The sequence below is a fragment of the Acartia tonsa genome, chromosome 13 (assembly GCF_053477335.1).
Source record: "Acartia tonsa isolate MP-2025a chromosome 13, ASM5347733v1, whole genome shotgun sequence".
NCBI classification, from domain to species: domain Eukaryota; kingdom Metazoa; phylum Arthropoda; class Copepoda; order Calanoida; family Acartiidae; genus Acartia; species Acartia tonsa.
In genome coordinates, this window is record NC_137272.1 from 25,049,461 (window position 1) to 25,075,339 (window position 25,879).

Genomic DNA, 25,879 nt, shown 5'->3' on the forward strand with positions numbered 1-25,879 from the left:
GGCGTGAAATTATTGTGAAAAGGGGCTCATAATTGTTATTCTTTTATATTATACTTCACAATAATAAATGATACGAGGTAATTGTTTTCTAAACAAGGATAATTTTGTACATTGATAACGTAGCAAATATAAGCTGGCAAAATGTTAAAAAGAGTAGTAAATTGTAACATAAAAATCATATAGAAAATTTCTAGTTTAGGTGTTATTTTGATTGGTAATTTGTTGAATCTCAGAAATATAAAAAAATACATATAAAAGCTAAAAAAAATTATTATTTAGAACATTTATTATTTGAACAAGGAAATATTACTTATCCAGCATCGATTCTGTCAGCCAAAACAATTATTATGCAGACAAAATTAAATTCCTTTTAATTATCACTTAGTTTCCAATATACCGGACAATATAAAACATAATTATAGAAAATATTTGCTTCTAATGTTAGGATAAAAAAAAACAATTTATAACCTTGTATACATTGTTATAAGTGCTTTCATCAATGAATCCGTCAACGATTAAATGGTTGCGCAATCGCATCTACTCTAGAAATCAATTGTTAGTTTGGTCATTTCAGTCTTGTAAACTTTATGGTTTTATTATCCATGTAGATAAATTGTAAATGTAATTCTTCGACAAAAACGAATATTAAACAATATCATTATCATTTATGTCGACTAACTAAGAAAAATTAAATAGCAAATGGGCTCTGATATTATATTTTAAGAGGTTGTGTTTTTTTTTATTGAAAATTTATTTATTTTAAACCAACCTAAAAACCAAAAACTAATAAAATAATATTATTTGCAAATGATTGTGTATTAGTTAAACAGCAATTAATAAGTAATTGATAACAAATCATTAAAAACTTTTTTTAGCATTTCATCTATGCGTTTTCTGAATCATCTTGTTTTAAATCATTGGGTTGGCCATCCTTTCGTCTATTCTGGTCATTTTCAGCATTCTTAAGTTTTACATTATTCAAGTGTCCAGATGTTTTGTTGTGCCTGTTCAGGTCTGATTTCATGTAAAAAGAACTGTTGCATATGTCACATAAATATGGTCTTTCTCCTGAATAAAGATATTATGGAATAAGTGAAAGGGCTATGTAAGTTGCTTCAGTAGTTTGACCAAGCGGAGTGGAATATTTAAGTGCTGGTGGATTTTTTATTCAGATGCCATGAAGAAATTCTTTTCCTAACTTTAACTTTCCAAACAGTCCAAATAATCATTATAGATACTATTTTTCTACATGTTCATCAAAAACATTATGCTTTATTAGTTGTCTATTTAAAACACACTCAAGTCTTCAAGATTTATTACAAATATTATTTAAAAGTTCGGCATTGAGCTTAAGTTAAACAAAATTAAATTAACCTTTCGACTACCAAACTTTTTAAATCGAACAAAATCTGTCCCTGATTTAGTAACTTTAATGTTTAGAAAGCAAAATTTTACAGCTATAATAATTCAAATATAAAAAATGTCCCAAAAACTTAATCTCATGATATTCTTTCCTGTATGAGTCATTTTGTGCCGCACAAAATTTTTCCTTTCTATAAAACCTTTTCCACAAACGTCACAAGAGAATGGCCTCTCTCCAGTGTGCAACATTTTGTGGTTATTCAGGTGAGATTGCACTCTAAATGACTTATCACAAACGTCACATTTTAATGGTTTTTCTCCAGTATGCATCTTTTTGTGCGTGCTTAATTGTTCAGTGCGCATGAAAAGTTTTCCACAAATATCACATGATTTTGATTTTTGACCAGTGTGCGTTAGATTGTGGTTTGTCAAAGTTTTTCTTGAATGGAAACTTTTCCCGCAGAAATCACAAATGTATGGTCTCTCACCAGTATGTATTCTAATAGATAAAGTGGAATTTCAAAAGTTATATTTACATAGAATTCTGGGGTAAAGGGCTGATTAACCCCCCCCCCCCCAAAAAAAAAAAAAATTGAAGTAGGCACTCCCAAAACTTTTGATTTATAATTTTACCCCCCACCCCACCAAAATGAAAAAAGCTTGGACATCCTTGCCTCCATGATAAAAAGATAAACCTCCTAAAATTTTAATTTTAAAATTTTTACCTCCCCCCCCAAATAAAAAGCTTGGACGTCTGCTAGAATTTCCTACAGCTGGACCAATAACGTTTAATAACTCTTTTGTTTCACAAAAGAGGGGTAGAGGTTTAATCATTAATGGTAAAAGGTAAAAGCAAGTGAACAAATTGATTTTCATATAATTCATGGTCAGGAAATCTTATCAAAGTATAACATTCCTCTATCTCTGATAACAGCTTATTTAAATTCCACTATACCTTTCGTGTACAATAAATTTACTTTTGAGTCGAAACTTCTTTTCACAATATGAACAAGAAAAAGGTTTTTCCCCATGAACTACGCCGTGCTTCTTATAACTTTTTAAACCTTTAAATTTCATGCCACAAAGTTCACAGCAATATTGTTCTCGTTTTACTTTATTAGAATGTTTTCTAAGAATGTGATCTTTCAAATTGTCTTTTCTTGAAAACGATTTCTTACATTCTTCACAGTTATGTTGTATTGTATTTTCACTAGAATGTTCTCTTAACTTGTGATGTTTCAAGGTTTGATTTTTAGCAAAGCTTTTATCACAGGTGTCACATGCGAATCTCTGTTTATTAGCATTTGTTAATATCTTTTCAGACTTAATTTCTATTTTAGATTCTATTTCATTTTCGTAAGAACTTTCATAGTTTAAAATTTCTAAATTTTCTTCGCTATAATTTTCTTCAGTTTTTAGTATGGTTTCTAATTTTGTAATGTCAACATTATTTTCCAAATTATCTGAAGTATTAACAATCATAACTTTCATGTGTTAGAAGATAATAAGAAATAAATACTAAAAGTGACTTTTCCCTAGCCACTAGGGACAGCACCCAAGAATGGAATGTAGGGTGTTACAAGAAATTTATATTATGTGAATCTTTTACAAGTGACAATTTCTCTCAGGGAGAATGCTGGTTACATCCCCCAGCCCCCCTTCCTCCAGGACAAAACAAACAGACAGAAGTTCAGATACTTTATTTTAAACAAGTCAGACAAAGATTTTCTCAAAAATGTAGACTGTAAATAAAAAAATTATGTATCTATCATCTAATGGAAGTAAAAAGGACGTATAAGGAAGTATAAGAAAAGAGATAAGGATAGAGTTGTCTTTACCAAGTGTGGCGAAATGTAACTTGTGATTAAAAACACGAAAATAAACCAAATGGTAATGAAATTCTGACATGTTTATTTTCAATTTAAAGAAAATTTGTATAAACTGCCTATTGATCACTAGGAATATTAGTTATATTGTTCCTTTTTGTTGTAAGAAATCCTCATAAGCTTTGATAGAACCAGCAAACAGTTCAATAATATTCACTAAAGGTCCAGCAACCTTAAAACAATATAATTATACTAGTCATTTATCTCATCGTATTATAGACAGTTTTCTGCGAAAATCAATAAAAAAAATATAAAATATATACTCCTAACATACTATTACCTTATTAAACCAAATATTCATAATAGAATCATTATCAGCTATATTAAATTCCATAAAAATATGTTCACAAATATCCAAGGATTCCTTCGTTAAACATTTGGCTAATTCTAACTTCTTTGTCAATTCACTAAAAAAAATAATTGTTAGAAGCGCGCTTCTCCATAAATTTTGTTGTTTGTAAGTCAGTAAAATAATTTAAAATGTACTGCTATTATAAGCCCACGTAACCCGTGTCACTAATCCATTCACTTTTCATTCCAAGAACGTCTTCAAACTTTCTCTATTTTATACGAAATATAATATTCAACATTTTGGTTTTGCAAAACATTATTTTTTCTTGCCTAATTCGTAATTAATTTATATGATTGAAGGGCAAGGTTAGTTTTCATGAAAACTGATGATGTTTAAAATATAAAAAGAGACCGACCCAACTTATATAGTAGCTTGCAATTCTATTATTTAAAGTAGTAAGTTTTTTTCTGAAGCTTAAGATATCAATAACTACTGAGTCGATTGGGTTCTCTATTTCAGGTAGGTTTCATATAGGTCCTTTGATGGTCATAGGCTATTTTATTTTCAGATTTATGTCTTTGGATAGTTTTAAGCTGTTTTTCTAGCCCATCTCAGTCATTTAGAGACCCTAGATGCTAGGGGCATAGTCGCTAGTACCCAATAAAATACGTCAATTATCACGGTTCCAAGAAGATATTCCTATAATACCCCAATATGTAGCAAACACAGATAACCAAGAAAAATTTTTTGAGACTACTGTATACAAATAATGAAAAAGTGTTAATTTTTTTTAATTTGCATAAGAATCGCCAGAAAATTATAGCAGCATAGGTACCTGTTATTTGATGTAACTTTCATCTCATTATTTTTTTCTTCCTTTTTACTAGTATCAGAAGTACTATTGGTTACATCTATAAATTCAAATTTTGGTAAAGTAGACATTCTTGAAAACAATTCTGAAAATGGTAGAAACATACCTATTAAGTATGTTTTATGACTTTTTTGTTTAAATTTTTTTTTTATTTTAGGTAAAATAATATAATGAATATTGAATAGACCTATAATATGATACAAGGTCAATATTTTAAGCTAATCATCTCTATAAATAAGTACTAAAATTGTAAGTAAGTCCTCAATTCGAAATTTTGTAATTGTTAAATAGATGAAGGAAAAGGACATGAAGTTGAACTTGATAAATTTATATATTTAGTTCATGAAAAATAATAAATTATTTATCAGTAAAATTGAATAGATTTCTCATGTGAAGTTCCAATCATCATCCAAATCAAAAGCCTTGCGGGGCTCCAAAGAACCCAACCTAACCTAGCAATAAAAAAATGTTGCAGGAAATATTTATAAAAATATTTCAAGTAAATGTTTAAATAGAATGAAAAATATTTTGTTGATGTCAGAGATGGGCATCAGTCATCAACTGAGCATCTGCTGTTTCTACACTGCTACTATCTGGTGTCACAATCTAAAATCAAAATATTATCAGATGTGATTATGTGATATTATTAACGGACTGACAGACAGACAGACATTATCAACTTTGTATTTTAGATTAATATTGATAGGATTTTGACTGCGAGGTTGAAAAATACAATGAAAAAGTTATATATTTCTAAATTATGCTATATATATTATATGATTATGAAGTCCTAATTTTTGAAAGGGGAAAATATGCCCGAAATATAGCACAAGTTATAATAAAGTGACCTCAAGCTTTTTTTGTCCATAATAAATAAATCAAAGAACGTCCGTTCTATTACAGCTTAATAAGAGAAAAAAATAATAAGTGAAAACTAAGTTTTTTGCTGTGTATGACAAACGTACATTAACTACACTGATTATTATCTATCCTATTGTAAAAAGTAGTAAATTTTTTTGTATAAAGCCTAAAATTTAAATAACAACTAAACCCATTGAATTCTCCATTTTATGGAAGCTTCACATAGGTACCAATATGATTTTAGGCTATTTCATTTTAGATTTAGTCTTTTGGTTTTAGGCTATTTTTAGTTTCTTATATACTCCTTCTAGTACATACAGGGCCACTAGTGTATCTTTAAATTACCACTTCTAATGGTAAATTCTCCCTTACCTGATATTGTGGTTGAACTAAGCCAGTAAGACTGGTTTGTGATTCTGTATTACATTGTCTTCGTGTTTCTGTAAACACTCCACTGACAGGCAGCGTTGCGAACCTAAACAACCTCATTTTTTTGCCATTTTAGTTTATAAGTAACAAACCAAGATGACAACATCCATAAAGCAAAGCAAATAAAACTTGTGAATTTATTTTTAGGGAAGATGACTGATCGACCTCGTAAATTGTATACTGAATGCTCTGTTCTTTGATAAAGAGGATCTTAACAAAAACTACAGCACTTTATCTTGAATAGCAGCCGAGAAATTTACATTTCCATCCCACAGTTTCTTGCAGAAGGACGGACGGTAGGAAATTTTGAATTATAGAGCAGCTTTGCTAGTGAAAGAGATAAAAAACCAGCAGATACTTTGTAGAGTTCAAGTTCTCAAAGAAATCATTTTAAAAATCATCAAATTCTATAAACAGCAAAAGTACACTGAATTCAATTATATGTATATAGATTACCTTTTAGCATTATCATCCCCTGTTTGAGTACAGGTGTTGGTACACAGTAACAAATCTTCATGTGCTGTTTGTGTTTCCTAATAATAAGATATAATTATTACAAAGAGTACAGTACAAGTGTTGGTACACATTAACAAATCTTCATGTGCTCTTTATGTTTCCTAATAATAAGATATATTTATTAAAAAGAGTATAGTACAAGTGTTGGTACACAGTAACAAATCTTCATGTACTATTTGTGTTTCTTATTAATATGATACATTTATTACAAAGAGTATAGTACAAGTGTTGGTACACAGTAAAAAATCTTCATGTACTCTTTATGTTTCCTAATAATAAGATATATTTATTACAAAGAGTATAGTACAAGTGTTGGTACACAGTAAGAAATCTTCGTGTGCTTTTTATGTTTCCTAATAATAAGATATATTTATTACAAAGAGTACAAGTGTTGGTAAACAGTAACAAATCTTCATGTGCTGTTTGTGTTTCCTAATAATAAGACATATTTATTACAAAGAGTATAGTACAGGTGTTGGTACACAGTAACAAATCTTAGTAAATAAAAGGGGTAGTTTCACGAACTTAATTTAGTGAACTGCATATTTTTTCCTGGTTAATTGATTACCAAGTAGTTTTTAAAATATCAAAACTACGTGGTAGAAAATTGAAATTCTTTCAAATATATGCCATATAAATATAGTTTAAACCATTAACTAGCAAAAAATATGCGGTTCACTAAATTAAGTTCAAATGCATTTCGTGAAACTACCCCTTTTTTTTGGGTTCTGGTTGACCTTCCTAATAGAAGGGAAAAGGGAATGTGATTCTGACAAACAATTCTAAGTGAAAATAAAAATGTGTTTTGGGTTCTGGTTGACCTTCCTAATAGCAGGGAAAATTGTCTAGATAAATGGTTTAGGATGTTACAAAACTTAAACATCGGTGATTTTATATCTCTATACTGGATTGGTTAATTTGTTTGTGAGGGATATATCATTTTTACCTGTGTTTCCATTTTATTTAACAGCTTTTCAGCCCCAGGTAATTCCAGATCATCATCCTACAAGTTTAGCGTATTGGGATACTTTTAAAATGTTTTTATTTTATCAATAGGTATAATAAATATAGTTGCACAGATTATCAAGGTATAAAGGAGTAGTATAAGTTTAACACTGATACTATGTACGATTCAACCATGATTTAACTTTTACCTTTAAAGTTTCTTATCTAAAGAATTGTATAACATGTTCATCTCTTTGAAAAATCATACTTATACCACGCCATTTTAGATATTGTTATATATTTGCTAACATAAATAACAAAAATTATGACTAAGAATAAACATTACCTCAAAAGTCCAGGTGAGATTTTCCTGGCACTGATCCAGATCTGTTTGGGTTTCTGTTGAAAACTGTCTTACCTCTCCAAACTAAAATATAATAAAAAAATGAGTATGAATCAATCTGAAGCTCAATGAAAGAATTTTAAACTTCTATCTTTGTTTAGATTAAGTTGTTATTTATTTTTTAATACCGATTCTGAACAAAAGCTGACGCCGCAGATTGCATATTTTCAATGCCATGGCATTTCTCTAATATAATCATGAATTTCAAGCGTTTGATATTGCAGGAATTGGTTTAAACCTTTAGTAGTGTTTTTGTCTTCTAAAGCATAAAAAGCAACCGAGGAAGCAATTCGCCCTCTTCTACAAGTGCATAACGAATGCCAAAATGCCACTGTCAAATGCAACCATAAAGTCAGAATTTCTTACAAAAAACTGATTACCTTCTTTCTCATTATAAAGACATCATCATGACGCATACCAGAGCTTGATTGTACAGAATCTAAAATGTAAAGCACATTTTAAAAAGCCATCAAAATAATATTTTCTACATTTTAAGAATAAAATTAAATGAAAATAGGATTTTCTATAAAATAAATATAGATAAAGAATATAGAATATCCTTCATCTTTATATGGGCATATTATAATGACAGTAAAACAAGGATACTAAAATCCAAGAAACCACAATTAAAAATTATTAAAAATGTGGTAAACAAAATGCAAAAATACTGTTAAACAGAGACACAAGAAATTTCGGGTATAGTCCCTTTTCTTAGTATTTTCACAGTAGATTTTCTCCTATTTCTAGCCCCTGCGGGCGGCTCTAACCCTGCGGGGCAATCACCTAGCCTAACCTAAAATAACCGGCTGTGAACATACTACGAAACGCCCCTTAAAAGTAACAGAAGTCCTTAGGCAAAGGTTGAAAATTATACCTGAAACTTCAGAGAATGTTAGACCCACTTGTGTGGAAGATGATACTCCCAGAGATGGCATGGAGTTGGATACAGCAGATTCAGATGTTGTAAACGATAGCTGACTTGTAACTGACTGACCAAACTTGAGCAAAAAATAATTATGTCATGATTATGAGTTTCATATTTTGATAACAGATCATAAATGTTTACTTTTAAATGCTAGGTATTATTATGGAATTCAAGAGAAAATATTCTGTTATACATGAAACTTTTAAGGAAATGGTTGAAATAAAAATAAGTTTTGAGCAAGTTTAAAGATAAAAGTTTACCTGAATGCTAGAACTAGCACTGGAGGCAAAAAGTGGAAGACTTGTACAAGTTGTTGAGCTGCAAGGTATTGATACTGATATTTACAAAAATAAATTCATTGATGTGATTTCAACAACGATTCCTTATAATTTGAATTTGATAAAAGTTTATTTTAAAACCTAAAAGTTAATCTTAATTTTTAGAGGGAAGGTAATTTTGAAGAAAACTATTATGCCAATAACTTTGCCACCAGTCAAATTATTGTATTTGAACATAATTTGAATACAAAAATGCATAAATGAAATAGCATGAATTATTTCCTATAGCTGAAGTACTAGGTTCATGATATGCAAGCAATGTGTTTGGATTTGAAATAAGATGAGGTGACTCATCATCAAGCTGCATAGCAGCAACAGTGGCGTTGGCTGCAGCTTCAACATTTATACCAGCTTCACCCATACGCTCGGTCAGATCAATATTTGGAACTCTGAAAATTAAGATAAACAGATAAAAAGTTATTTTCTTTCATATTTTGTAATTCTAAACAAACTTGATTCCATTTGAATTTTTTAATTCAAGGTCGTTTTCATGAAAAACATACCAACGAATATTGTCATTAAAGACAAGATTTGTAAAAAAAAAAATATATAATCTGGCAAAAATTACTACAAAATCGGTAAAATAAAACTTGCCAAGGCTTTGTTATAGTTCTACAGGTTTTTTTTTGTTTAATGGAACAAAAGTATTGCTTAATATAACCCACTTATCTTAATTTCTTCATTGGGTTGGAGAGTTTTGTATAAGAAAAAAATATTTAGCGATTTTCAACAAATTATGCCTTAAAAACCGGTTTTCTCACATTTTCCAACCTAGATTCTATACTACAAATAGCATGAATATGATACATATATTTCCAACTAGAGTTTATGACAATTCTAAAGGTATGCTTAACATTTTTCTATCATTAACACAAGCCGCACAATTTAAAAAAAAAATGTACGCGTTTTTTGCACACTCTTTTAAATTGGTCGAATCCAAAAATCTTCCAAAAATAGGTACTTCAGAAAAACTGGTTTTTAAGACATAATTTGTTGAAAACCGCTAAAAAAAATTTTCTTATACGAGTGGGTAGTGGGTTATATTAAGCAATACTTTTGTTTCATTAAAAAAAACACTCTGTATTTTAAATAAGTGCCATTAAATCACATGTGTAAATTAGAAATGCACCACCCCCCCCCCCCTCTACAACTACTCATCTAAACTAATTCTGACATACCTGTTATGTGAATGAGAAGACCGATTGGCCATATCAACTTGAGTATTGACAAGTTGAACCGTGTGGTTAGAAGTGACATTATGAAGATCCATACTGTTTACTGTGCTAACAGCAGCTTCTAAGTCAGGTAGAGAATCAATAGAATCTTCTGATAACTTCCTAAATAAAAAATTTTAATTTTAAATGCTGTTGTAAACAGTTTTATTTTTGGAGGTATTTAAAATAAATATTTAGATATCCCGTAAAACAAAGTGTTTTAAAAAATTAGAAAAATTCTATATAGCTAAAAACTTATTAAAGCTTTCTATAAACAGGTATTAAGAGACTAGATTGAAATACATATTTTTTTTACTGACCGTTAAACGTCGCATTTATCGCTTTAATTTTATCCCCTATTTTTAACATCGAAATCTTTTATAAAAATAAAACTTTAGTATCGTGTTAATTTCAACTGATCTTCCTAAAATATGTACCTTAAAAGGGTTTTTAAATGTACTAAATACTTTAATTAAAAATTGTAAAACAAATAACAATTAAAAGGGATACAGCCATTTTGCCTAACACCGTTAGAACGATGAAGAGATAACTAATAACAAGGATGACAACATCCATAAGTAGCGAAGCACAAATAGTCGTGTAATGGACAAACGGACAAATAAGTTATATAGCAGATGTTGAGTTCAATGGGGTCACAAAACCTTTTAAAGTATATATGTCATTTGAAGCATTGCAGACAGAAGGAAAAAACAACATTCTTAGGTGAAGAGGTTTGTGATTAAAGTTTTTAAAAATTAAGTTTTTATTTTTATCACAAGAAAATCTTTTAATGTTTTCAACAAAATCTTCCATTTTCTTAATAAAAATCTTCGAAACCTTTTTATAAATCATCGAATTGTTAGTAAACTTTAGTACGTTGATTGGAAAACATTTCAAATAATAAAATGGCCAAAAAAGTATCCAAGACAGGGAAAAGAATGTCCAAAGGAGCTGCAAGAAAACCAACAAAATCAAAGCTTGCGAGAGGTTCCAAGGGCATGAAATCAGGAACTAAGATGTCCAAGAAAGCAGCAAAAAAATCAAACAGACCAATGCTTAAAAGAGACTCTAAAGGAAGATTTATAAAGATGAGTCTAAAAAAGGCCGGTCCATCAAGTCGCACTGTAACAAAAGTTCGCCACCAAACAAAGAATAAAAACATCGAGCATGGAATTAAGCGCAATAATAGCAAGAGACATGTAGACACAAAGCGCAAGGACTCAGTCAGACAGAAGAGGAACCAGCACGTCAAGACCAAGAGGAGGACCAAGGGAAAGCACGAGGAGGAGAGAGAAATGGCCGAGGAGATGTAGTTTAATATTTTGATTAAATTCTTGTAATTAATAAATTTTTAGATTATTCTTTTTTGTTTTACTTTATTAATTTCGTCAATTGAATCATACGAGTACAAACTTTATTTATCGTCCGATTTTTCGTATTTTTTGTTATTTTTACACGGACTTCTAACAGCACATGTAGGTCATGGCCTATTTTTTTGTGATATATGCAGATATAAGGCGTAAAAAGTAATAAAAAAGTTCTAACAAGTAAAATTATTAGGGGTTAAAACGACAATCTTATCATAGAGATACTGTGCTGTCTAAAAAAGATGCGAAAGATGGCTACTTTTAAATGATCTGTATTATAATATTGAATAAGGATGACAATATAGCGAAGCACAAAAAATCATAGATGTGGGAATACGGACAAGGATTTTGAAAATGCATTTGCTAAAAAAATGACGAAACTTTTCTCGGGTATTTTGATATTTTTGATGTTTATATTCTATAGCAAAAATGACAGATTGACGGACAAAGAAAATTACATACTGGATGCTCATTGGTATAGGGATCCTTCAAAAAAAAAATACTTCGTCTATCTTCAAGACCGAGTAGAAAATCGCATTACTCCTTTAAAGTTACGCACGGATTGACTGACAGACGGACGGACAGACACAGTAACTTATAGAGTAGCTTTGCTACTACAATATAATTTTCAATTAAAATAAGCTCAATACTAGCTAAAATGTGACTGGATTTACCTTTGCATGACTCTGGGACTAGTCTGTGTACCATTTGTATTTCTAACTAGAGGCCAGAGTTGACTCCATTCCATCCAGTCTGTACCAATATCTGTTCCTATATCCACGGATAAACCTAAATAGAATATTCCATCCAGTCTGTACCAATATCTGTTCCTATATCCACGGACAAACCTAAATAGAATATTCCATCCAGTCTGTACCAATATCTGTTCCGATATCCACGGACAATCCTAAATAGAATATTCAATCCAGCCTGTACCAATATCTGTTCCTATATCCACGGACAAACCTAAATAGAATATTCCATCCAGTCTGTACCAACATCTGTTCCGATATCCACAGACAATCCTAAATAGAATATTCAATCCAGCCTGTACCAATATCTGTTCCTATATCCACGGACAAACCTAAATATAATATACCATCCAGTCTGTACCTATATCTGTTCCTATATCCACGGACAAACCTAAATAGAAAATTCCATCCAGTCTGTACCAATATCTGTTCCTATATCCACGGACAAACCTAAATAGAAAATTCCATCCAGTCTGAACCTATATCTGTTCCTATATCCACGGACAAACCTAAATAGAATATTCCATCCAGTCTGTACCTATATCTGTTCCTATATCCACGGACAAACCTAAATACAATATTCAATCCAGATTGTACCAATATCTGTTCCTATATCCACGGATAAACCTAAATAGAATATACCATCCAGTCTGTACCAATATATATTCCTATATCCACGGATAAACCTAGAGGGTACATTTTTTGTTGATAACAATTCGGCAAGATATCCTATATTTTTTTTTGTCTAGCGAAGGATCTCGCTAACCACTGAACCGATATGGTTCTCCTTTACAGGGTAGCTTCTCATAGCCCCTGGCAAGGTTTATAACTATTTTGAGGAAGTATAACACAACCCTCCAAAGAGAAATCGCCACTAGAAAAAAATTACCCCCCCCCCCCCAAATCTTTTTTACTTTTTTAAAACAAAAACTACAATTGAAAGTTGAGGGATCGACTTCCTTTCAGCTTCAAGGGCCCCTAGAGGCCTCTAGGGGGCGTATCCGCAAGTTATTTATATAAGGCAAAAATAATATCTTTTCTAAAATTTTTATGATTTTTATATGCTCAAACAATTTTGCCAAGTTTAATAATATTTTGACATTTCTTTCGTGTTTCCAAATCCAAAGACCTGACGAAATATCCTTATTATGGAAAGCTTGTTTGTACAACTCACCAAAAGAAGTGAGATCATTTGTTTGAGTTGTCATTTCATTCTTTTTCTGTTGTTCTGTTTCCTTGCTGAAGATACTTTTCACTGGGGACATCCTGCATTGCGACCCTGAAAAGAATAATTGGATCTGGAATACAATATTTCAAACACCACAACCTTCTTAGGCTACCCTGATATTAGAATAAAACACTAGAGGGAGAATTCTCAGTTCTTGAATACATTCACACAACTTCCCCTGGTTGTGTAAGAAGGGAGATTATTAAGTGGTTTGGATACTTAATAGTCACGTACATAATATCTGTACAACCCTTATCCCAAGCTCCTCTGCAGAGAGCGTCATTCATTACGGTGACTTAATTTAATTTAGGGTTAAAAAACTGTATTTCCCTGTCGCAATGACCTTTAGCCGACTCTCAATTGGTTCTTTGAAAATCAACCATTGGTAACGGGAATATTAACACAGCCAAGTAGCAGAAAACAATTTGATAGCAGAAGAAAAGGTCATTGAAAAAGAGGGGGCGGGGGATAGTTATCTGTATTTACATATATACTATAGATCTGTTACCCTGACAAAACAGCTTATATTCACTAAAGAAACATGGGTAAAATAATATAATTTTTCCTTGAATTAGTGTACATTCAAGTTGTAAAGAAAGAAATATTGACCATAGATTAAATTTCTAAGAATTTATAGTTGGTTTCAACCTCCTAACATGTTTATATATAATACAAAATATAATTGCCCACTTGCCACCAAAAGTAATTTTCTGGTGGTTAAATTAAATAACTAAAGGATAAATTTGGTCAAAAATAAAATTTTATAATTTATTATTTACTAGGGTCGTAAAATTTCAACTATGACCGCATATGCATTACTATTTCATTTGATACTAGGATTTTAAAAGTAAGCAGAATATTGTGCTTGAGTTTCCAGGCAGCGGCCATAATTCTTTTGCAACTTACCTTGAGAAGTTTTTTGAGCTTTTTTGTCCCTCTTTGGTTTTATCAAATATTCTCCTTGGGTTTGAACCTAAACATAAGAAAATTTACAGAAATTATATCAAAAAAGAATAATAATCTGTAATATGATCTTTTATTGTCAATGAAGTATAATTTAAAGAAAAGTCGGGTATAGTCCCTTTCGTGGCAACGCCTCTTAAGGGGCGTTTCGTCGTATTTTCACAGTAGCTTTTCTCCTATTTCTAGCCCCTGCGGGGCAATAACCTAACCTAAAATACTACTGTGAAAATACGACGAAACGCCCCTTAAAAGGCGTTGCCACGGAAGGGACTATACTCGAAAAGTCTATCAAAAACAACAAACAGCCACAATAAATGTTGATGCTAAGAGACAATCATTGTATGTGCTTACATTATTTTCTTTAAGGAAAGCACATAAACTAAGGGATCTAAAGAGATAAGACAATGGCTTATAAATTAATGTACATCCCTAAATAAGATAAACAAAATTCTTCTGTAAACTATAATTAGAGGTTGAAACGTTAGGACACTTTATTTAAGGAACCTTAAATGTTTGTAAGAAAACGAATACAAAAACGTCATTATAAAACTCTAAGGACTTGTGTAATAAACAGCCCAAATTCCCATCCCTCCCTAAACTATATAGTTTTTTTTATAATGAAAATTTGCCTAACAATAAAGTTTAAAAATCAGTCATATTTAAATAAAATTATTTATAAAAAAAATATTTAAAAAGCATAAAATATAAAAATATATGAAGGATATTCTTAAGGATATTTTAAACACACCTTATGAGCAAATATTTAACCTAAAACTCTTTATTCTGAGTACTTTTATACCTATGTAATAGAGTGTTTGTCCATTAGATAATTTATAGAACTTTGGATTAAAATAATTTGAGTAAACAAATGGGCTTTATTTGCAGACATACAAAAATGGAAAAGTTAAAAAGGTTAGTAAAGACATTTCTTGCGCCGTAGTACTTATATAAATCAATTTATATTACTAGAGGTTGCGTCCCTAGAATATAGGGGTTTAGAAAAAATCTAAAACCATCCCAAGGATTAAATTTAAAGTAGCCTAAAATCATCCCAGCCACTTTTGTGAAGCCGACCAAATTTTTAGCAGTTATTGAAATCTTAATCTTTAAATAATAAGATTGATAAAAAAATTGGGAGGCCGATTATAATTTTAAGATTTCTGTTATGCATGACTTACCAATTCTACTGTAATTGACTTATTTTATGAAAATACCTATTCAACTCCTCACAACTTACCTAATGTGTTTGCACTAGTTTATGAAAATAAATTGAGAAAGTAGCAATGTACTTTAAACAGTAAGAGTTTATTATTCAATTGAGAATGTTTCAATATTTAGACAGAATGAAAACTCTTGATGTCATAAGGATTGTTTTCCAAGTTTTGTTATTTGGAGTTTTTGTATATCAGATGAAATTTTCTGCTGAAAAATTTATTGACAGACCAGTGGTTCAAAAAACTATGACAAAACGTTTTCACAGCTCCCCTAAGCCAACAATTTATGTTTGTCAAGAAAATCAATTTGATCTTGACGATTCAAAAAGTTTAGGCTACTATTCAAAAACTAGACTCTTATCAGGAGATTTGATTGGCTCTGATACTATTTCTTGGAATGGAAAGTATGGTAACCAAACTTTCAAGGAGGTGCAGAATATTATATTCAGCCATGATTACAAGGATTTTGTTTTTCAAACTGCTGACAATGGAGTTGAGGATACCTGGAGAGACTCTGTTGCTGAAGAAATATTTGAGATTAGATTTGGCCTTTGCAAGAAATCAAACAAGACAAAGAAGGGAATGAATTTCCGGGTAACTAAAAACTCTTTTCTCTACATTGATGACCCAGAAAAGACAATGGACTTCAGAATATCAAGCAGTTCAACAAAGTTTAAATTTGGTCCCACCACAAACAATAGATTTGACGGTCATCTTTATCAGGTTCAGATTATCTTACATGACTCGAGCATTTTTGATGGTGGGACATGCACTAACTATGCTGCAAATAATTCAACTTATGGAAAGTGTATTCAAAATGAACTCAAACATGAGATGGAGAGTTGGTATGGATGCTTAGCCCCCTGGTTCCCCCCAAATAGTGGCCCAATATGTGAAGTCAATACAACAATGAAAAAACAAGATACTGCCTATAAGGAATATCATAAACTTGTTAAAGGTCTTGAAATGGATATCTCTGAACCCTGCTTACCACCCTGTATCACCATGACTTGGCAAGTCAAAGAATTATATCATGCATCTCTTGAGGAAAAGTATGCTTGGTTCGAGTTGGAATTTGTTGATGATGTTATTGTTCATGTTGATATGGAAGCATATGATATCTTCAACCTGATAGTTGATCTTGGTAGTGCACTTGGCTTGTGGTTGGGACTATCTGCTCTCTGCATCTTTGACCTTGTTTTGGAGATTTCTGTTACAATGATTAACAGATTAAAAATTGAAAAGGAGGCCTAACTTTGATCAAAAAGTGATTTGAAGCAATTGGCCAATCTAAACCCAAGGCAAACTATCTTACTTAATCTATCCTGTTATTCCTTCATTATTATGCCCTGTCTATAAACCCTCAATTTGCGTGGCTGGATTTTTATTTGTAATAGTTTGTAATTTATTAGTATTACATCACATAAGTGTTACTAAAATATTTCTGTTTTATTTATGAGTTATTTTATAGTCTTGAACTAATAAGCATTTTACATATAAATACAACATAGTATTGTAAAGTTAATGGATTTTTTAGTCAAATTAAGTGGGGCAGCTAAGATAACTGTCACCGTTTACAAGCATTTTGGATTAATATACTTTTAGACAACATAATTTTTAAATCACATTAGGCCCAAAAACATTCCTTATTAGGTATGAAAAATTATTAAAAGCTTTCAGTGTTCTAAACGAAAAAAAGAACCAAAATAAGATCACACATTAAATTTAAACATTTGGACAGGGATTACTCATAAAGTTTATAAAAAGGATGACAACATCCATAAGTAACGAAGCTCAAAAATTATGAATGGATATCAGGGAAAAATTTACAATTGAGCAGTGTCATACAATAAACATTAAACTTGATAAAATAGGGAAATCGAGAAACCTTTCTAATCACGCAATCTTTCAAATCACGAAAACTTAAAAATCTTGGAATCGATCTAGCATCGCAATTAATAGACAAATATTAATGAAATTTAATATATATTATATTAATTATTTTTATATTTAATCTCTGACAATTTCAGGCGTCAATCCTGAATAGAAATCGAGAAAATCACGAAAACCTAAAAATCTAGGAATCGATCTAGCACCCCAATTAATAAACAAATCTTAATAAAACTTATTGAAGATATGTAGAATGAAAAATTAATTGATCCCTGAAAATTTTAGCCCTCTATCTTGAAAATCACAAAAACTTGTAACTCTAGGAATCGATCTAGCACCCCAAATAGCAGACAGATGGACAAAACAAAGTATAGATTAGATGGGCATATGTCATAGAGATCTTCACTAAAGATTTTAACTGTCTTTCTTAAATAGGAAAAGAAAATCACGTTTCCCACATAGCGTTACGGAAGGAGTAATTGACGGACAGACAAATTGAATTATAGAGTAGCTTCGCTACATCAGTTTATACTAATTACATACCAATAGAACTTTACTTACATTCAAATAAAAGAATTTCTTATAATGTCATGTACGAAAGAATTCTCTGATCATTAGGAAACTTTGCAGAACTTTTTTTCTGATGATTCGCCATAATATCAAAGCCAAAGCTACTCAATAATTATAATAGAGCGTCCATTCAACGTCTCACTTTTTTTTAATAATTTTTTTCTTGCCTCTGTGGATGTTTTATCCTTGTTTTTAAAATCAAGTTATAAATACCTCTGAATTTACTCTGACAGGATATTTTCTCTTGAGAGCAGAGGCCAGTTGTTTGGTTTGTGTTGCAGATGTTACTTTACTTTTGTTTGCTCTATCAGGCGTGTGACTTTTTACTGGAGAGGATCTTGAACTTTCAATAGTATGGTCAGTCTAGAAAAAAGAAGATTTTTTCCAGTCTCGCTTCGAACCCGATTAATATCCAATGGATTAGAACCGATTCTCTGCCAAACTAAAAAATGATGTATAACATCGTATTATATCCAGTTTTAATCATATAATTGTACATATTTATATCCGCGAAAGCTTTTTGTAATACGATGCGATAAATAACTATCACAATATTTATCACCCTTACTTCCCCTAAAGGGGTAGTTTCACGAAATGCATTTGAACTTAATTTAGTGAACCGCATATTTTTTCCTGGTTAATTGGTTAAACTACATTTATATGGCATATATTTGAAAGAATTTCAATTTTCTACCACGTAGTTTTTAAAATATCAAGACTTGAAAATCGTCTTTTTAAATTGCATAGATCACAAAAAGACGATTTTCAAGACTTGATATTTTCAAAACTTCGTAGTAGAAAATTGAAATTCTTCTTAAATATATGCCATATAAATATAGTTAAACCCATTAACTAGCAAAAAATATGCGGTTCACTAAATTAAGTTCAAATGCATTTCGTGAAACTATCCCGTTATACTGCAAATAGCAATCTTTAAAACCGAAAATTATGTTCAAAAAACCAAAAAGAAAAATATTGATAAAATCGACAATTTTACACTGAAATTGGTAAACTGTAAAGGAGAGAGATTTCCTTCAAGTAAACTAAGACAGACAAACACAATAATAAAGATTGTATTGATTAGAATTACAGTTCATTATTGTAATAGGTATAGGATTGAGAAATTTGTGATTTTAAAAGATGGAGGGAAAACATTAATTCTGTAAATGCCATACCCCTGTCCCAAAATATTTTATTTCCTTACCTGAATGCCGATATCAGCCCTGCACACAAGAAAAGATGATAGTTCACTGAGAGCCAGTGCGGCTTGGATGTGATTCTTTGATGGGGTTGGAACTATGGGTATGGGTGTTCTTGTCACAGGCGTGTTTACATCCTAATTCGATAAAATTCTACATTATTTGTTAAGTAAAAATTCTCAAAGTTGTGGTTGAACGAAATGCATTTAAACTTAAATTTAGTGAACTGCTCATTTTTATTCCTGTTCAGTGGTTTTAACTTCATCTATGGGGCATATATTTAAAAATATTTAAATTTTTTACCATGTAGTTTTAAAATATCAAGGTTTAAAAATCGTATTCTTGTGATATATGCAACCTATAAGACTGTCTTATTTTCACAAAAACAACAGGACAACTATTTTAGTGATTTATTGGTGCCTAATTGTTTGTTATTCAATGTAATAAAAATTCAATATGTTAAGGTTCACTACTCCCAGTGCTCAACCTCATTAACTGCACTTCATGCAACTATCCCTTTGTCCTGTCTTGATTTTGTTTAAAGAAGGTGTATCAACTTTTTTTTTATAGCTAGCCGGTTCTTTTAGTAAGTAGTGGATGTAAAATTTTTCATAGAATTCAGATATGCAATCGGTTTTTTTGTAGACCTCTTATTTTTTAAGTAATTTAAGTTTTAAAAAAAAATTAAGTCGATTTTAAGGTACTAAAATGCAACAAAAAAAAAAGAAAATGGCCATTATGAACAAAAATAGTAAGATCTTTAATTTGACACCTTACTTTTTCAATTCTGTCAGGTAATTATTGAAAAAATCGATTTTTTTAAACCCACGAGAATAAAAACTTTGAACTTAATTTTATCATTTCACAGGTAAAAAAATATGGGTTCATATATACCTTTAGAATCAGAAAAATATTACGAATCCATTGTAAGCAAAATTGAAAAAAAAATTTACAATATAGTATATAAACTACAATAAAAGGAATTATATGAAAATATTATATTATATTATACAGGCAACGTCTTAATTCTTGAATTGAGTATAAAAATGGGAAGGGGGTAAAGAGGGGGTATAGAGGGGGTAAAAAAGGGAAGACGAAAGTGTTGCCTGAACAAAAAATATAATTGGCCATTTGTTTATTTTTTATTTTTTTACTTTTTTTCAATTTTGCTTACAAAGTATAAAAATGGGAAGGGGGTAAAGAGGGGGTATAGAGGGGGTAAAAAAGGGAAGACGAAAGTGTTGCCTGAACAAAAAATATAATTGGCCATTTGTTTATTTTTTATTTTTTTACTTTTTTTCAATTTTGCTTACAAAGGATTCGTAATATTTTTCTGATTCTAAAGGTATATATGAACCCATATTTTTTTACCTGTTAAATGATAAAATTAAGTTCAAAGTTTTTATTCTCGTGGGTTTAAAAAAATCAATTTTTTCAATAATTACCTGACAATACAAAATTCAAAAAGTAAGGTGTCAAATTAAAGATCTTACTATTTTTGTACATAATGGACATTTTCTTCCTTTTTTTTTGTTGCGTTTTAGTACCTTAAAATCGACTTAATCTTTTTTTAAAAAAACTTAAATTACTTAAAAAATAAGAGGTCTACAAAAAAACCGATTGCATATCTGAATTCTATGAAAAATTTTACATCTACTACTTACTGAAAGAACCGGCTAGCTATAAAAAAAAGTTGATACACCTTCTTTTGCATCTCTTATTTTTTATATGCAACCTATAAGACTGTCTTATTTTCACAAAAACAACAGGACAACTATTTTAGTGATTTATTGGTGCCTAATTGTTTGTTATTCAATGTAATAAAAATTCAATATGTTAAGGTTCACTACTCCCAGTGCTCAACCTCATTAACTGCACTTCATGCAACTATCCCTTTGTCCTGTCTTGATTTTGTTTAAAGAAGGTGTATCAACTTTTTTTTATAGCTAGCCGGTTCTTTTAGTAAGTAGTAGATGTAAAATTTTTCATAGAATTCAGATATGCAATCGGTTTTTTTGTAGACCTCTTATTTTTTAAGTAATTTAAGTTTTTTTAAAAAAGATTAAGTCGATTTTAAGGTACTAAAACGCAACAAAAAAAAAGGAAGAAAATGTCCATTATGTACAAAAATAGTAAGATCTTTAATTTGACACCTTACTTTTTGAATTTTGTATTGTCAGGTAATTATTGAAAAAATTGATTTTTTTAAACCCACGAGAATAAAAACTTTGAACTTAATTTTATCATTTAACAGGTAAAAAAATATGGGTTCATATATACCTTTAGAATCAGAAAAATATTACGAATCCTTTGTAAGCAAAATTGAAAAAAAGTAAAAAAATAAAAAATAAACAAATGGCCAATTATATTTTTTGTTCAGGCAACACTTTCGTCTTCCCTTTTTTACCCCCTCTATACCCCCTCTTTACCCCCTTCCCATTTTTATACTCAATTCAAGAATTAAGACGTTGCCTGTATAATATAATATAATATTTTCATATAATTCCTTTTATTGTAGTTTATATACTATATTGTAAATTTTTTTTTCAATTTTGCTTACAATGGATTCGTAATATTTTTCTGATTCTAAAGGTATATATGAACCCATATTTTTTTACCTGTGAAATGATAAAATTAAGTTCAAAGTTTTTATTCTCGTGGGTTTAAAAAAATCGATTTTTTCAATAATTACCTGACAGAATTGAAAAAGTAAGGTGTCAAATTAAAGATCTTACTATTTTTGTTCATAATGGCCATTTTCTTTTTTTTTGTTGCATTTTAGTACCTTAAAATCGACTTAATTTTTTTTTTAAACTTAAATTACTTAAAAAATAAGAGGTCTACAAAAAAACCGATTGCATATCTGAATTCTATGAAAAATTTTACATCTACTACTTACTAAAAGAACCGGCTAGCTATAAAAAAAAGTTGATACACCTTCTTTTGCATCTGAAGATTATACATAAACCTATATATTGTGTTGTTCTTTTAATTAGATGGATAGGACAATTGGAAGTAAATTAACTAGTGCTCAATTTATTGGCGATCCATTTCCAAGGAAAAAATATAGCATTTCATAATAATAATAGATATATGTAAACAAACCTTAACAAATTTTGGAGATTTTTCAGGTTTAATTCTTGGTATCTTATGCCCAGTTCGTCTACTATGCGTTTGTAAGCTCTCATACTGGTAGGTTCACAAAAAAGTTTAAACTACATAATTTGGGTATAGTCCCTTTCGTGGCAACGCACCTTAAGGGGCGATTCTTCGTATTTTTCACAGTAGCTATTCTCCTATTTCTAGCCCCTGTTGGGGGCTCTAACTTTGCGGGGCCAATTGCCTAACCCTGTGGGGCAATCATCTAACCCAATATAACCTAACCTAACCTAAATTACCATATAAAAAGCCATTTTAAAAATACGACGAATCTCCCCTTAAGGGGCGTTGTCACGAAAGGGACTATTCCCCATAATTTTTATCCATATGTAACATATTAATAGGACTAACTTCAGACATAAGCTTTCATAGGCCTTGAGCGCCAAATTACGCAGCAAACTGCAAATGATAATTTAAATATAAAATTAGCTTCAAATAGCTCTACAGGTTTCAGAGTATCCCCTCCCCCCTCCCTTCCTTCTCCACTTAAACTACCTAATTTTGCATCAATCCTTTTTTGAACATTAAAAAAATTATAGATAAACTTTGTTCCTGTTTATAAGAATTATTGCAGGTTTCACAGAAATGTTTCACTCCACATGTAAGCATATGACTTTTTAACTACAAATATTTTAAATGAAATTTTCATTGGACAAACCTTATTGTTAGGTAATGATTGGTCTAGATTGGTTTGGTCAAACTGGCAGTGTCCAAAATTTTCAAAACAATGTCAATTCATATTTTAATTGTCAAAAAAATCGTCAAAAATTAAAAATAAAAATCTTCCAATTTAGTTTTAGATAAAATAATGTAATTTAGTATATTTTGGGCTTTAAAAATTGAAATGTTTAGAAACAATCATTTGCTTTTTATATTAACGTTTGCAGGTAGTTTTAATTTTATAGAAGCGAAGCTACCCAATAATTTACTTTGCCTGTCAGTCCTACTTTCCATTCTTCAGTCCATTTTCAACACTATCTTAAAAAAAATTGAATTTCTCAACTGCTATTCTAGATAGACTGCTATTTGTTTTGTGAAGATAACCTTACCAAAGAGAATACAGTTTACAACTGACTTGGTCTGTCTTTCGTTCATGCTACAAAATACATACTACTTTATTTTGTTATTTTTTTCATCATAAACTTCTCTCTTTTTTATAGCCACTGAACATTTGCTCGGTAACTCATTTTCCTAGAAGTGGCTCTCAGCAGAAATTAGGCTTTAGAGAAAACAGAATCCCCCCCCCCTTCCCTTATTTTCAATTGATTTCAAAAGTAAAAATACAGTAGTAGTAGAACACAGTGCGCACTAAGTATGAAATCAACAATAAGCATTTCAATTTCAGGAGTAATTACCAGTAGTCAATGCTGTATGTGCTGTTGTATGGACTCTCTATTACCTACAGATCAATGGACACCTCCTGTTATCTTTAAACTAATAGATAATACAACTAGTGAAGCAGTGGTGTGCCAAGATGAATCTGTCCAGGGATGTTGGTTAGTAGAGCCTAATATTAAAGCCTTAAAGAAGCTAAGAGAGGGGGACAGAGTTTGGCTAATAGATTCTCTTGATAATACAGACTTTTCAGATACAGTTAAAGACATCAGCAGTCAAACAAATTGGCAGAAGCGAACATTTAAGTTTTTCTATTTTGAATCTGGCGATCATATCATGCTAAGCAAAAGAAAATCTGGGGAGTATGCCGTTGGGGCTATTATTAGAAAAGAGGACAGAATCTACAGTGTGGAACCTACCTATACAGACGAAGATGAGAAAATATACTGCCATGTTCTCTACTATATGAAAAGAGGTTCACTATGGGAGTTAGAAAGCAAAAATATTGATAACATTAAATCTTCAGATCTTTTGTAATACCTATAAAAAATAAAATTTATCAATGTTCAATTCTTATTTTTTTTTTTTTTGTGAAATTTATACGAAAAATCCTCAAAAAAATTGGATAAACTACCTAGTCATTTTCGAGATTTCATTGGACACGCAGACACATAAAGAGCCCAACATCTAATTACTTTAATATACATACGAATACGTTTGCTTTGTTAAAGTCAAGGTGTTACCAATTATTCTAGTAAATACACAACTTCATTATTTTAATGTACTTTTTAAATCAAAGGCTTTTCTATAATTCTAGTCTGTGCGTCCGTCCGTACGCAACGGTTTACTCTTTTGAATTAAAGACTGAATTTAATATTTCATTTATATTCCTGGCTTTGTAAAGCGAAATTTTCGTTACAACTGAAACATTGAAAACTCTTTTCTGCGTGAATCTGTAAATATAACATTGAAAATTAATCCTGTCAACAAAAATGGTTGTGTGTTATTTAAGATTATTATTGCATAAGAGCAGTTTTCAAACTTTAAAAAAATCCTGAGATAAAATATTAAAATTGTGAAAGAATTACCTTGGTGTAATGTTGTTTCAAAAGTTTAAATGATGAAAAATATTTATGTTCTGGGTTTGCCAGATTATATTTGCAGGATGGTTGAGGACAAAAGTAGGCATCTCTTAGCTCACTCTGGTGAAATGGTATTTTGTCTGGCTTTTCAAAAAATATATTTTCACCTGAAAAAAATAGTTTATTTACACAGGTAAGTCCTTAACTATGATTTGATTAAAAAATCGTCTCATTTACAATTTTAATAATATTTAGTTTGATTAATGTACTTCTACATTCAATAATATTTTTTGCATCGATTTTTTACACATTGGACTAAACAAAACGTTTGATACCAGTTCAACAAAGTTGGCTAATAAATTCTATTTTCTCGTGAAACCGTGGACTGCTTTAAAAAAAATGTAATCTTCAACGAAATGTTAAAATAGTTTTTTCCATGCTTAAATATTTAATTTTTTCTTACCTATTATTTTTTGTGAATAGTTATGTCTTTTTAATCTGTGTTCTGTCATTAAATCCATGGAACTAAATATTTCTGTACAATGAGAACACTGGACTCTATCTGATGTTAAACCTATAACAAATCAATAAGGATTACCTCATTATCTTTCTAAGATCTAATATACACTAGTACAAATATATCCCTAATGTTTTAAGTATCCTTTTATGGAGGTAACAGTATGTCTGTGAGTCTCTGTATGTTCCGAAAAATAATAATAACCGCTAAACTGTTTTGGTTCTCCTCTGCAATGTAGCTTCTCATAGGTCCCGGGAAAGTTTATAACTATTTTGGGAGAGGGTATCACCACTCCTTCAAGAGAAATCGCCGCTAGAAAGAAATGAGCCCTTCCCTCCTCTCATTCTTACTCTATATTTATTAGCGAAAAATTGAAAATCGACTACTCCCCCTAAATGTTATTTGAGAAGCTTGGCTATTAACAAAATTTGAAATGATCCCGCAGGAATTTGAATAACTGAAACTTACCAAGTTCATGTTCACTAACACAAATACATAATAATTCCTCAGGTAAAACAATGACATCTTCCACTACTTTAACATCTTCTAATATCGCATCAT

General features: G+C 30.5%; 2 protein-coding genes and 1 long non-coding RNA gene across 3 annotated transcripts; 1 reads left to right on the top strand and 2 right to left on the bottom strand.

The window, feature by feature from the left end:
- Positions 1-883: 883 nt before the first annotated feature.
- LOC145335219 (uncharacterized) lies at positions 884-4,850 on the bottom strand. Its single transcript, XM_080180954.1, has 6 exons — positions 4,376-4,850; positions 3,529-3,655; positions 3,342-3,420; positions 2,318-2,825; positions 1,494-1,861; positions 884-1,068 (listed from the first exon to the last, which is right to left on the bottom strand). The coding sequence occupies exons 1-6, from the start codon at positions 4,513-4,515 to the stop codon at positions 884-886; spliced, it is 1,407 nt and encodes a 468-aa protein (XP_080037080.1). The 5' UTR covers positions 4,516-4,850.
- An 11-nt stretch (positions 4,851-4,861) lies between these two features.
- Asciz (ASCIZ zinc finger protein) lies at positions 4,862-25,879 on the bottom strand. The gene is made up of 21 exons (XM_080146379.1): positions 25,787-25,879; positions 25,265-25,375; positions 24,808-24,968; positions 24,610-24,672; positions 22,937-23,005; positions 22,331-22,414; positions 19,231-19,362; positions 18,240-18,389; positions 14,296-14,362; positions 13,336-13,440; positions 12,084-12,198; positions 10,007-10,165; positions 9,051-9,217; positions 8,751-8,824; positions 8,440-8,563; positions 7,946-8,004; positions 7,509-7,589; positions 7,164-7,220; positions 6,158-6,234; positions 5,645-5,747; positions 4,862-5,017 (listed from the first exon to the last, which is right to left on the bottom strand). The coding sequence occupies exons 2-21, from the start codon at positions 25,320-25,322 to the stop codon at positions 4,949-4,951; spliced, it is 1,974 nt and encodes a 657-aa protein (XP_080002505.1). The 5' UTR covers positions 25,323-25,375; positions 25,787-25,879; the 3' UTR covers positions 4,862-4,948.
- LOC145334852 (uncharacterized) lies at positions 23,148-24,289 on the top strand. Its single transcript, XR_013885036.1, has 2 exons — positions 23,148-23,271; positions 23,730-24,289. It is a non-coding gene; the product is annotated as an uncharacterized LOC145334852 (long non-coding RNA).

Excerpts from the sequence above, each read along its gene's own strand:
- Asciz (XM_080146379.1), bottom strand. The coding sequence starts at position 25,322 with ATGGATTTAATGACAGAACACAGATTAAAAAGACATAACTATTCACAA. Across the intron at positions 22,415-22,936 it reads GCAATAATTCTTATAAACAG|TATGAGAGCTTACAAACGCA; the intron begins GAACAAAGTTTA and ends TGAACCTACCAG. Across the intron at positions 8,564-8,750 it reads GTGCTAGTTCTAGCATTCAG|TTTGGTCAGTCAGTTACAAG; the intron begins GTAAACTTTTAT and ends TTTTTGCTCAAG.
- LOC145335219 (XM_080180954.1), bottom strand. The coding sequence starts at position 4,515 with ATGTTTCTACCATTTTCAGAATTGTTTTCAAGAATGTCTACTTTACCA. Across the intron at positions 3,421-3,528 it reads TGAATATTTGGTTTAATAAG|GTTGCTGGACCTTTAGTGAA; the intron begins GTAATAGTATGT and ends TATTGTTTTAAG. Across the intron at positions 2,826-3,341 it reads GGATTTCTTACAACAAAAAG|ATAATTTGGAAAATAATGTT; the intron begins GAACAATATAAC and ends TTAATACTTCAG.